Source organism: Glycine soja, chromosome 1 (genome assembly GCF_004193775.1).
Source record: "Glycine soja cultivar W05 chromosome 1, ASM419377v2, whole genome shotgun sequence".
Classification (NCBI taxonomy): Eukaryota; Viridiplantae; Streptophyta; class Magnoliopsida; order Fabales; family Fabaceae; genus Glycine; species Glycine soja.
In genome coordinates, this window is record NC_041002.1 from 10,507,645 (window position 1) to 10,521,595 (window position 13,951).

The window sequence follows — 13,951 nt, forward strand, 5'->3', positions numbered from 1 at the left end:
CTTTGATTATAAATAATCATCCTGGTTCAGAAAGCATAACATGTGAAAAACTCACAAGACCAAAACAAAACTCTTGAATTATAATCTTCTGATTTTATCCGATTGAACAATTTTGGTTGAACCCCGAAATTTGATTCAATCTGAAAGTGTTTATACACGACTTCAGATTTATCCAGGATTATCTCGATTTTCAAAATTAACCAACAATCTTTTTGACATTTTAAAGTTTTTATATTTATCAAAATTATTTGTACTTATTTAAATAATTTGAACTCTAACCACAATACGATCCATCAATTTCATTCAAAGTGGAATAAATTAAAATACACTTCCCATTAACAGTTTATTTACAAGGACATACATGAATTGCAATATATCTTTTTAAAAGTTTGAAGCTACAACAATCTCAAGCCTCTAATCATTTTTACCAAGGATCTTACGACTGTATGCATGAACGTCTAAATACACCACTTGTGTATTGACTACTCTAAATTTAAAAGGATCTCACTTAATTTTAAAATGCTAAGACTCAAACAATTAAATTATAAGACACCAAAACTCCACATGAGCAAGCTAGTGTTTAATTGGAATACCGTTTTCTTAATTCACCATCCACTAAAATATGGGATGCATTGTCACTCCTCACGCCACATAGAAATACAACGTCATAATTAATTAGACTTTGGGAGTTGAAGGAGGAAGTAGCCATTTGGAACCTTCAATCATGCAAAGTCTAATTAATATGAAAATCTTTTCGAAATTTGTTATTATTATTTTTATTCTTTTTTAATCTAATTTTAGAACTGAGTCATAAAAGACTCAAAAGAAATAGAATTGGATTATATAAAACTAAATATAGAAAAAAGAGCTTTTAGCTTTTTTACTTTTTTTTACTTTTTTAAAAATGTTTTTATATTTTTTTTCTGTTTTTTTCTTAACTTTTATACTTTATTTTTAACGAAATAGGGTGGTCACATATAAGACATATAACAAGCTTGAAAAATGTCAACCAAAGTTTTCACCTCCCACTTTATATACTTTTAGCTAAACTAATACATCATGTTAGTATCTTTATTATATTTTAAACTTGTTATAATTACCATCCAAATCATTTGTATCTATTTCAATAATTTAAGCTATATCCACAATACAAATCATCTATTTCATATAAAATTAAATAAATTAAAATACATTTCCCATTTTCATGAATTTATAGGGACATATATTGACTACATTATGTCCTTTTAAAAGCTTGAAGCTAGAACAATAATAAATTTCCAATTATTTTTAACAAAGGTGTTATCATAGTGCACATGAACACCAAAACTCACTTAATCAAAATTTACAAGGATCTCACTTAATTTTAAAATGCCAAGACTAAAGCAAATAAATTACAAGACACCAAAACTCAACAACTCGAGCAATCTAGTATTGAATTGGAATACCATTTTCTAATTCACCATCCACTAAAACATGGGGTGCATTATTCCTCAAGCCAGACAAAAATGTGGTAATTAATTAAACCTTGGGAGTTGGAGGAGGAAGTAGCCATTTGGAGCCTTCAATCATCGCAAGTGTTATGTAAGGTTTAACCTCCGTTTCACTTAGTTGCTTAGTTATAGTAGCACGCCCTTTGGGGTCTGCACCAGGTCCCGAGTTCTGATACTCTCCAAAACGAACAGTTCTATAAATAGTCATGTATTGTATTGATTAGTATGACACCAAATCTAGTTTAAAAGTTTATAAAATGAAAAGATGACAAGTATTGTGTGTAATGCATCATAAATACACATTTATGTAAAATTGGTCATGAAGAGTTAAATTAGAAAGTTACTTGTCATGTTCAGGGTGATTGTTGTTACTCCACCCTAATTTATTTACAATGTCACTCATGTTGCTGTATGCAAAGACCACTCTAGGATGAGACATCCATGCTCTCCCCAAGAAAGTGCCAGTCCCAGTTCCAGTAACGTCACAATGTACAAATGAGTAGGCATTGTCCTCTGTCTCGCTTTTCCTTGCTTGTGCCACTATAACAGTAATCCCATTGTCGCCAAGCGTTCTTAACTCAGTACTCTACATCATAAAATAAATCCTCAATACCTATTACAATTATATTTAGTATATCACAAATAAATTGAAATATACAAATATTACAATTCACGAAATTTTAGATACCACATATAGTGACTTCCCACTTCCAAAAATATAATCCATGGTGCCTTGAATTAAGCAGTCTTTGAAAAAATGTCTATTCCTATCATCGCAAATTGTGTCCTGGAATCCATACATCTTGCAATTATAAAATGCTGCTTTGTCACCCGAAATACGCAATGCCACTGCTTGACCTCCTGGCGTTTTTGGATCAGGTCTCGGTGCAGTGTTCTATACAGTCAAATTCACAAACCACAAACAAAAAACATGATAAGAAAAATGCAAACCCAAAAGATAAGTTTGCATCATTTAATTAACAAGACTTTGGAGGAAGATTGTATACAAACCGAGATCATGATGTTAGCTGCCACAAAATAATCTGATTCAACAATCAATGTAGCACTATCAACAGTGCCATATTGTTGTGCAGTGCCCCCAAAAGTCAAGTTTGGCATTTTCTCTGGTACCCCATACAAGGTGACAAAAGGCTTTGTCTTCTCAATTTTGATTTTCTCATTATAATTTCCAGCTCCAATGTAAATAATTACACGCTTAGTGTTCCCACTAGGTATACTTTTAATGGCATCAGTGATGGTCTTGAATTCCCCACTGCCATCTTGCATCACCTTTACAACCTTAGCGCCTTCTTCAGCAGTCACCAATGCTGGGTCCACGGTGCTCTTTCTTTGATCTAAAGGCCCCACATTAGTATTATACCATTCACCTAATTGTGCTTTGTTCGCGGGAATTGGCACAGTGTCATCAGATAAAACAACCTTTGTTGTTAGAAAAGCTACTACAAGAGTCACTTGAATGGTAAAACATATAGTTCTTGAAGCCATATTACTAGTTTTCTTTTTCTTTTTGGATTTGTTTCTTAGGTGAATAGGTGATTGCAATTGCAATTTATAAGAAATATAGAACAAGTGAGATTCCTATTTTTGAGACAATATCCACTTTTAGAAAAGTTAATTTGATTCAACGGTGTTTTTTGTTAAGCTAAAATTAAACAAGTGGTTAAAAGTTGATGGATTTGAGGTTATAGTTTAATAAATAGATTAATTTTTTAGTTGAAGACAATAACATTTCTAAGGAGTTTTAGTTTCTAATCATACACGTGTGTAGCTTGAAATCGAAAACATTTTCTCCACACAAAATTAAGTATAGTTTTCCACAACAAATGTAGGCTATGAACCAATTGGGAAATTTTGAGGTTGGTTTGCATGAACCATTATGTTGTGGTGATTTATAATATTTTATTTTAACTAGGATTCAACTGCTATTTTTTTAGGCATTTTAAAGAGTATAAATACATTTCCCAAAAATAGTAGGGTTGGTAGCACAATATATCTTTACTCACAATTTTAAGCTTTAGAATTTTGATGATAATTTCATATATGTCCAATTATTCTACTAAGGAATTTTATACTTGCAAATTGAAATTCATAAATGTATCACTACTACAATTCATTGATTTAACATCGCAAGATTAACATCGGTTTTTAAAAAAATCGATTTTAAGAAAAGCACGGTAGCATTTTCATAAATAAGTTGACTTAATTAACATCAGTTTTGGAAAAATCGATGTTAACATCGGTTACTGAATGCTATTTGTACCCCCCTTTTTTACTAAATGCACCCCCTTCTATTTTTTTGGTAATTCTTTTTTTCGTAACGTTACGAAACTTTACGAATTTCGTAACGATACTTATTTTCCTTCCGCAAGGTTACGAATCCATACGGAATATATATTTACTCTTTTTTAGCTTTCGAAGGAGTTACGGAAACTCACGGATTACGCAAAAACACCTCTTTTCGATTTTCGCCACCTCACGGAATTTCATGGATTGCGCTAGCCTGCTTCCTTTTGATTTCTGACATGTCTCGGGACTTCATTTATTGTGCAACAAAGGACGCCAAGTATCTCAAAGCGGCTAACCAATGGTTGCATGTCATCAAGTAATAATCCCCGGACGAAATTAGGGTATGACAGTTGCCCCTCTATACTTACCTTTTATCGGAGATAAGAGGAAAGCAAAGATAAGACACTGATTTCGTCCATCCTACCCTTTCCGTGATGACGACTCTCGTCTCTACTCCTTCTTCTTTTCTGCACAACACAAAACAAAATACAAACAACAACAAGAACAACAAACTATGCATATACACATTTGGGAAAGGAAACAATCGGGAACATAACAAAGATCACATTTCCCAGTCAAGAGGATCCGCCCTTAATGATGAAAAACTCTGGAGAATGGAGGATTGCACTAGAGGGTCCTCACTAGTCAATCATGAAGCATAGCTCCAAACTCTTGGGTGGAGGACGCATGAACGGAAATGCAATTCATGGGGCTCCGAAAAAGATTGAGAATGGAGAATTGCACTAAGCAATCACTACGCATGGCTCCAAACTCGAAGATGGAGGACACATGAACGAAAACGCAATTCATGGGGCTCCGAAACAGGTTGAGAATGGAGAATTGCACTAAGCAATCACTACGCATAGCTCCAAACTCGAAGTTGGAGGACACATGAACGAAAATGCAATTCATGGGGCTCCTAAAAAGGTTGAGAATGGAGAATTGCACTAAGCAATCACTACGCATAGCTCCAAACTCGAAGGTGGAGGACACATGAACGAAAACGCAATTCATGGGGCTCCAAAAAAGGTTGAGAATGGAGAATTGCACTAAGCAATCACTACGCATAGCTCCAAACTCGAAGGTGGAGGACACATGAACGAAAACGCAATTCATGGGGCTCCGAAAAAGGGTTGAGAATGGAGAATTGCACTAAGCAATCACTACGCATGGCTCCAAACTCAAAGGTGGAGGACACATGAACGAATACGCAATTCATGGGGCTCCGAAAAAGATTGAGAATGGAGAATTGCACTAAGCAATCACTACGCATGGCTCCAAACTCGAAGGTGGAGGACACATGAACGAAAACGCAATTCATGGGGCTCCGAAAAAGGGTTGAGAATGGAGAATTGCACTAAGCAATCACTACGCATGGCTCCAAACTCGAAGGTGGAGGACACATGAACGAAAACGCAATTCATAGGGCTCCGAAAAAGATTGGTCGGCAGGACCGAACAATCCACCGGGTCTTTCCACCTACAAAAGCAAACATGCTTTTTGCAAAGAAAAATAAATCATTCGCGAGAGCACCATATCTTAGAGAAACAATATACTTGTGCTAAGGGTAATCTTCCTTGTAATCGAGAATGAAGGGTAGGATGTCAACTTTTAGCTTTTAAATGAACATGCAGGGGAAACATTGGGCTAAGCTGAAAATAAATCATTCATAGTGTATAAAACTCACAAGGCAAGTGTTTTATCCTATTCCCAAACCATAACTGCACCATGACTCTATTTTGCACACGACTTCCTATCAAATCAAAGATCAAACGTACGATCACGGACCAATAGGATTTTCTCGAGGGTGGTGTTTTTGGAGAGGAAGCTGGGTGTTTCGGTCTTTTCCTCTTTGTTCATGTGGGGTGGGATATCGCCAGTCGAGAATGACTTTGAATGGAAATTCGAAAGGAAGAGACACCAAAATTGGGTTTTCCTTTGCCGGCAGTCCCTTACCTTGCTGAAAATTTATCTGGCTTGAAGAGTTTCTGTCCTCTTTGTTTCATTGATCGAGAATTGCTTCTTTTCCCTTTTCACTTCCTTTTTGATCTTTGATCGGGAATCCTTGTTTTCCTTTTTGGTCATGATACATGTCAGGATTCGGCCAGCGGTTCGGGGATAAAGGGGATGTCCCCACATTATTCCCATGATACACATGCAACAAATGATGATTAGGAAATTTTATGCAAAAATGGTCATGCATGCACCTACGTGGACGCTCAAGTGTCAAATTTTTATGGTCATGTGACACTAGGGCTCAGGATTCATTTTCCCTATTTTACGTCAACCCAGTGTTTCCAAAATATGTTCTTCTATCAATTTGTGCATTCATTCGAGTCCATTTTGGGCGTCTGGGAAAATTTTCACAGCATTCACCCTTCAGGTGTATACACATTCTTTCAAAAACCAGTTATGATCAGCAAAATTTTTTTTCAAAGAAAAGTTGGAAGTCATCTCTTTTCAAAAGCATGTTGTTTTTTTAGCTAGACAACTTTTATTATTATTATTTTTTTTCTATATATTTTTTTTCTTCTTATTCTTTTCTTGCTCGCTCTCTTTTTGCTCTTTTTTTTTTCCATGAGGTATTTTGCTACCTAAACATACGTATAATATTTTTGCTATATACATGCATATCCAAGGTATCTTGCTACCTAAACATACATATATATGTTTTGTGAGATATTTTTGCTATATACATGCATATCCAAGGTATCTTGCTACCTAAACATACATATATATATTTTGTGAAGTATTTTTGCTACATACATGCATATCCAAGGTATCTTTCTACCTAAACATACATATATATATTTTGTGAAGTATTTTTGCTACATACATGCATATCCAAGGTATCTTTCTACCTAAACATACATATATATATATTTTGTGAGGTATGACTACCTTTTGAGCTTGTGCTTGTTTTATTTAAATTCCTAGGATCATGAGCAAATAGGTGTGTCCTGCTATGACTTGAGAAACAAAAAGTGATCAAATAACAAGCAGAGATTTAAAAGCTACTAGGTTGCCTCCTAGTAGCGCTTCTTGAACGTCTTGAGCTGGACGCTTGATGGCTTGTCGGTCACGGACCTAGTACTTTGCTTACCTTTGGCTTTGGACTTGGTTGCCTATTGGTCAGCCATGGGTCGTAAGCAACGCTCTAACCTTTTTGTGGATGAGCTGAGGTGAACTCTAGAGGTGATGGTGGTGCGTCTGTTGCCCGCTGCTGGCCATCCCCAGGCTGCTGTGGTGTTTCGCCCTGCGCCTGCCTAGGGACGCAGTACTTCTTGATGAAAACTCGATTAGTAGGGGGCCTGATGACCTTGTTGGAGGTGACAGGCACTCCGTAGAACTGACAGAGACCCGTAATTAGGGCTTGACAACTCCAAGACCCTATTGGACTTCTTCGGGTCCACTGGGTGTCTTGCAGGCGCGATCCCTGCAAACAATAGATGAAATCAGAAATCAGTTGAGCGATGTGCATACTTACCTATGATGACGTGACCTTGCCGGGGGGAACGGGCACCCTGTAGGACTACAGAGGCCCGTAACCAGAGTTGGAAACCCCAGGGCCCTGTTGGACTTCTCCGGGTCCACTGGGCGCCTTGTGGGCGTGATCCCTGCAAACAATAGATGACATCAGAAATCAATTGAGCCATGTGCATACTTACCTATGTCATGACGGCACAGACCAACCGATACATCTGCAGGCGGAGATTGGCATTGTGGTCGTTGGGCAGAATGTTGCTAAATAGCAACGTCATCCACGTAAGGGTGGTCATGTTGGTGCGCATGGTCCGCACTCGTCTTTTTGCAGCGACACGGGGGGAATCTTGCCCCGGTATGCATAGTAGATGTATGATAGCCTCCCTCTCTGGATGTGCTCGCACAGTTGGTCGCCCTCCAATATCAGGGGGTGACCTAGGGACTGATAAAAGGAAACTATTGGCCCCTTAACCGGGAGCGCAAGTCTCGGTTAAGCATCTAAGGGCAAAGGACCTTATATTCTCTTAAGGTGTGGATATGAAGCCCACTGAAAACGAGGACGCGTAGCCTTCTAAAGGCGAGGGCGTGCAGCCCTCTGCAAGCGAGGATGTGCAGTCCTCTGATGGCGAGGACATACAGTCCTTTAAAGGTGATAGGTACTAGTACCCAAAAGTCCACCTTTATGAGAAAGCAAGAGATCGACTCATCGAGAGAGCCGGTCATCCAAAAAGATTGGACACGAGATGTAGGAAATCTATGCAGTTAACATGATTTTTAGGGATGCAGACGCATGCAACCTTTGTCGTGAAATTTGGTAATGCTGACCTCATATGAAACAATGCAATGCAATGGAAAGTTGTACAATGTTCATGACATTCTTTCCCTATTTTGTGATTTTGATTTTGATTTTGATTTAATTTTTTTTGGAAAACACAGATTGACTGTCTTTTTGAAAAAGGTGATAATTCATGCAACCTTATCCCATCTTTTGCAAATATATCCGGGAACTCCCTCAGAGTGTATATTCTGTTTGATTCAGTCACTTGACCATTTTGGAGCGACGACAATGGAGTCGTTTGACGTTTAATCCATCTATTGAAATTCCAGGGCTTGCATCCCTTTTTTTTTCTTGTTTAAAAAACATCGATGGGTGAGAACTTTTGATCTGCCCCTATGTTCACTTGAGGCTCATGCACGATGCCCCTCATTGCCCCAGTGTAAGGCTTTGAGGTACCAATTATTATCTTTCGTCATGACCTTATAGCTGGGAACCTATTGGGTGAGAACTTCTAATCTGCCCCTAGGTTTGCTTGAGGTTTTTGTATGGTGTCTTTCATTGCCCCAGTGTAAGGCTTTGAGGTACCAATTGTTATCTTTCGTCATGACCTTGTAGCTGGGAACCTATTGGGTGAAAACTTCTAATCTGCCCCTAGGTTCGCTTGAGGTTTTTGCATGGTGCCTTTCATTGCCCCAGTGTAGGGCTTAGAGGTACTAATTGTTGTCTTGTTTTCACAACCTCGTAGTGAGGAAGAATGAAAGAAGCAGTTGATTCTTGCAAAAAGAATTTTCCAAGGACGAGAAATAGTTGAAGGATTTTTCAGTTGATGGATTAAGTCAAATGACTCCTATGTAGAAGCAAGATGTTTTGATGTCTTGATGATGCTAAAGGATCAAGTGCTTCCAAGTTTTATTCAAGAAAAGAATCCAAGAAAATCAAGATATATGATCAAGTTGATCTCTAGAATCTTTAGGAAGAAGTTTCCAAATTGAAAACAAACAAAAGGTTTGACCAAAGAATTCTATCATTTCAAATTGAGATTTGCTCTCTGGTAATCGATTACCAGCAGTTGAAAATGTTTTAATTCAAATTTTTAAAATCTATAATCGATTACACAAGTCTTGTAATTGATTACCAGAGGGGATTTTCATAATATAATTCCCAAGAGTCACATCTATTCAAATGGTTTATGAATGGCCATCAAAGGTCTATTTATATGTGACTTTGAAACACGAATTTAAAGAGAGTTGCCAAAAAGTTTTATCCTCTCAAAATATTAAGAGTTTTTTTTGAACTGAAATGTTTTATCCTCTCAAAAAGATTCCTTGGTCAACCACTTGCATATTCAATAAGGAATTTTGATTGATCTTCATTGTACAATCTATCTCTTTTAAGAGAGATCTCTTCTTCTCTTCTTCCTATTTCTGAAAAGGGATTAAGAGATCGTGGGTCTCTTGTTGTAGGGGATTCTTGAACACAAGGGAAGGGTTGTTCCTATGTGCATTGTTAATCCAAAAAGAGAGAGTGAAAGTTTAATTGGGGAATAATTTTCATATCTTAATTCAACCCCCATTTTTCTTAAGGTAACTAAGGCCATTTGTCCAACATCCTATTCTTGATAACTCACTTCCCTCTAAAAAGACAAACTTTCCGGAATGATAAAATGAGGTCACATGAACGTCTTGAAAACACAGTCAATCAAATGCCTTTTTTTTTTGAACTTTTTTTTTATTTTTATTTTTATTCTGAAACTTATTTGTTTTGAACTTTATTTGTTGTTTTACGGCAGCCCCACCAACGCGCAAGACGAGTAATCTCTGATTGAACGGTCTTGGAAGTCCAAACTCAGGAGCACAGGTCGCTTGAGCAAACAGACCAATGGCTTGCACCCACTTCCGGTGAAAGTTGAAAATCCTGATGAGTCATTAGAGACGTCTAACAATAGCTTTCAAAATTGCCCCATGTGTGGCATCTCTTGTCAATGTCAGGATTTACACGCGATTCTCCTCAAATTTCAGCCAGCCCGCATCAATTAGACCTTGCACCTTACACTTCAGGCCCCTACAATGCTCAATGGAATGCCACGGGGCTTCTCCATGACAAGCACACATTGCGTTCGAGTCATATTCTCGGAGAAATGGAGGTTGATGAACCTTGGTTGGGGTTATGGCTACCATTGAATTATCAAGTAGATATAGAGCAAGTCAGCATAGGACACTGGAATTGGGGTGAATTCTATAGGCTTTCTCGCTGCAAAATTCATTTCTTGGTTGGTGCTCTTGGTTTGTGCTAAAGGTGATGTTCGTCATTGGAAGTGCGGAAGACAGACTTTGTGGGTGTTTTAAGGATGGCCTTTGTGGATAACTGGGTGGTGAGTAAGGAGAAGGTTGGTTATTGGCTGAGTAATGACATTGTTGGGTTGGTGGGAAACTTGGCTGTATAGGAATGACAATCACAGCACGGGCTTCCCCTTCATCCTCACCCTCTTTATTTGCCCCAACTGTTTTTTTCATTTGTCCAAGCAGGATGACTAAATTTGCCTCTTTTCAGACCCACATCGATCCTTTCATTGGCAAAGACCAAATCCGCAAAGCTCTAAAGGTGCGTAGCCCACCATTTTCCATAGTAGAATACTGGTAATGTGTCTACTATCATTGTCATCGTTTTTTCGTCATTGAGGTGCCACTTGAGCTGCCAGGTCTCTCCACCTTTGGGCGTATTCTTTGAAAGATCTGTGCCCCTTTTTGCACATGTTCTATTGTTGCATCCAATCCGGAACCATATCAAAATTGTACTGATACTGCCTAATGAAGGCAACCATTAGGTCCTTCCAAGAGTGGACTCGAGAAGGTTCCAGGTTAGTGTACCAGGTAACAGCTACCCCAGTAAGATTTTCTTGGAAGGAATGTATCAGCAGTTCCTCATCTTTTGCGTATGCCCCCATCTTCCGACAATACATCTTTAGATGGTTCTTGGGGGCAAGTAATCCCCTTGTACTTGTCAAAGTCCAGCACCTTGAACTTGAGAGGGGTGATGATATTGGGTATTGGGAACAACTCTTCTAGGTTAGCAAAGGAATAATCTTCACCTCCTTCAATGGCCCTGAGCCTTTCCTCTAGATGATCCAACTTTCCCATTTTTGCCATAGCATGAGGGTTTTTACTTGTTGTGGAATGCAAGAGGTGTAGTTGGGGGTGATACTGAGGGCCTTCCGAAGTGTTTTCAAGGGGTATACCAACAACTGCTTGCCCTTCAGTGGCATATCCGAGCCAAGGCTCGAAGTCGGCTAGATTGTGATGGGGAATTTCATATGTCTCCCCCACGGTTTAAGAGACATGTGCATGATCAGCTTGGGGTTGCTGGCTCTCAATGGGTATAGGAGTGGAGTTATTGACATTCTTATTGGGAGTGTACGCCCTATTGGGTGGCGTATAGTTGAGAGGCAAGCCACATGGCGGGAAGGCGTGCTCGTTTTGAATTTGCACATCATGGGGGCCGCCCATACTTCCCAAATCTTTGCCTACTATAGCTGAGGTTGGATGATTCATTTGGTTGAGGCCAGATTGGGGCATCGGATTCACCTTAGCAACAGTGTTGGTAGCGGCAACTGCAACTGCACTGGCTTCCATTATCCTCTTCATGATCATCATGGCCTCCATCATCATGGCCATTTGCTCTTTCATGGCCTCCATGTCGGCCTTCATCTTCTCTTGTACCTCCTCTACTTCACCCATTACTCTAGCTCTATCACAGGTTCGGTGAGGGCGCCATAAAGCGCATTCTTTTTCTTTTTTATAACAATGATTAAGTTCTTTTTTTTTTCAAGGAAAGAATGCAATGAGCAATGCAACCAATGAACAACATGGATGTATGCGAATGATGTACAGTTGAAGTATTGCGAATTTGTACACTGGATATGGGGTTGAATCAATTTAGATTTTCAACATGGTCCATGACATCTTCGTCAAGGTGAAACTGGAAGTAACAGAGACATCAGCAGCCCTAAATGTGTTTGGCAGTAGACGAAGCAGCGATGTAACACGATCTTTTGCCCCAATTTTTTCAAGATGGTTACTTCCATACTTCAACTTGACTCGATGAACCTTTTCGTAAAAGCATGAGCTTGGTTCAACCCCATAACCCAGGGAATTTCAATTTTGATCGCCCATACTTCATCAACAATTCATAGGGATGAAAGACTCGGGAATATGCATGCTATGCATGGAAAATGTAATTATGAGATTGAGATGCTCGAAGAGACATCCTTTCTTAATTAACCACGCATTAGGTACCATGCTCAATCATTTTGTTTTGTTGTTTGTGTTTTTTTTTTTTAATTTTAGAAATGGGTTTATGATCCCAACATGGTTGGCTCATGGTACCTAACACATGCAACTAAGAATGCATCATGAATTTTCATGCTTCCCTTTTTTTTGTTTTTGTTTTGTAGAGGAAAATACAAGGATCATGTATGAGCAAACATGTAGAACAAAAAGTATGTTGAACGCATATGCATGATGATGCAATGACTCATGCAAAATGGGAATGTGATAATAGACAAATGCAGGAACGATATGTTCATTATGATGCTGAAGAGATGTTTATGCGGTGCATGATATGAATGCATTTACGGACACGAGAGCCCGGAAAATTATCTCTCCTCATTGCGCATTTGGGGGGCGCAGTGCCCCATGTGTGCAGTTAAGAAGACGATATGGATCTTCCGGCTTCCCATGACAAAAGACAAGACCCACATACAACGCATGTGTGACGGTATGATGCAGATGCGCATGCATGAAACGGAAAGAAAACAACACAAAGGGGTAATTCACACATACGAGACTGCAGAGATCCAACTTTAATGCTACGTTTTGGGCATGATGGCGCCTCAACGTAGTATTAAAAAGGTTACGTATTACTCTAAAGAAACCAAACATCACTAGCAAAACTATAAACTAGTGCTATTTACCAAAAAATGCATGAGAATGAATGGCACGGAGCGTGTTTGCTCTTTGCCCCTATTTGGGAACCTATAGGACAATATCTAGGGGTCTCTAATAACTACTCCCCAACAATTCATAACTCACACGGCTGTTTTCTAGAGGTATCATCACTCAAGATAATAATATTGTGGCGGTATGGAATACCAGCGACAACACATTATAAAGAGAGAAAGCTCTAGACGAGGTTTCACTATTATCAAGCAAGTCGGAGACCTAGCATGATGATAGATTCACCTCCACTCCTTAAATTCCCATGAACCCGGGTATAGGGCCCTTTTTTTACTCAAACCCGTGGGTGCTTAGAATTCAGTGTAAAGAATGCGAAATAGACAACAATTTTTTACATTTTACACAGTTCAACAAATGCACACACGAAGTTTCACAAATTCACAATTCCTTAAAATAGGCCTAACTCACAAAAATAGTCCCCAGTGGAGTCGCCAACTGTCGCAACGTGCCCTTTTGCGGGCAAGCGAGGACAAGGCTCACGGGTGCACTTTCCAAAGGAGGAAAGATGCGCGGAGTCGCCACCAACGTTTATTTGTGGAAAACGTCGGAAAAACCGAAGGAAACCGGTCAAAATGAAAATTCTAAGTTCAGGAGTTGTATTTACGTTTGAGGAAGGTATTAGCACCTCTCACGTTTGTCTCAAAGGACAACAACCTATTTTTTAGAATTGTGGAAATTGTGTTACCTTAACTTTTATTTCTTTTTATTTTTTGAGGTCGACAAAAGCGGTGCTTTTTCTCCTACATACCCTCCATCGAAGAGGAAATCAGACCTACGTAGTTCTTCCCTATGCATGAATCAAGTGATTCTTTTTACTTGAAAGGTGATCATTTTAAGGCGTTGGACCTTAAAAATGATCCATTTTACTTGGTAAGAAACTA

The 13,951-nt window shown here is 38.8% G+C and overlaps 1 protein-coding gene across 1 annotated transcript; it reads right to left on the reverse strand.

The window, feature by feature from the left end:
- Positions 1-1,173: 1,173 nt before the first annotated feature.
- Positions 1,174-3,027, reverse strand: LOC114412510 (pectinesterase PPME1-like). Its single transcript, XM_028376440.1, has 4 exons — positions 2,502-3,027; positions 2,179-2,385; positions 1,835-2,076; positions 1,174-1,684 (listed from the first exon to the last, which is right to left on the reverse strand). Exons 1-4 carry the CDS (start codon positions 2,994-2,996, stop codon positions 1,519-1,521), a joined length of 1,110 nt encoding a protein of 369 aa, XP_028232241.1. The 5' UTR covers positions 2,997-3,027; the 3' UTR covers positions 1,174-1,518.
- Between the last annotated feature and the right edge of the window lie 10,924 nt (positions 3,028-13,951).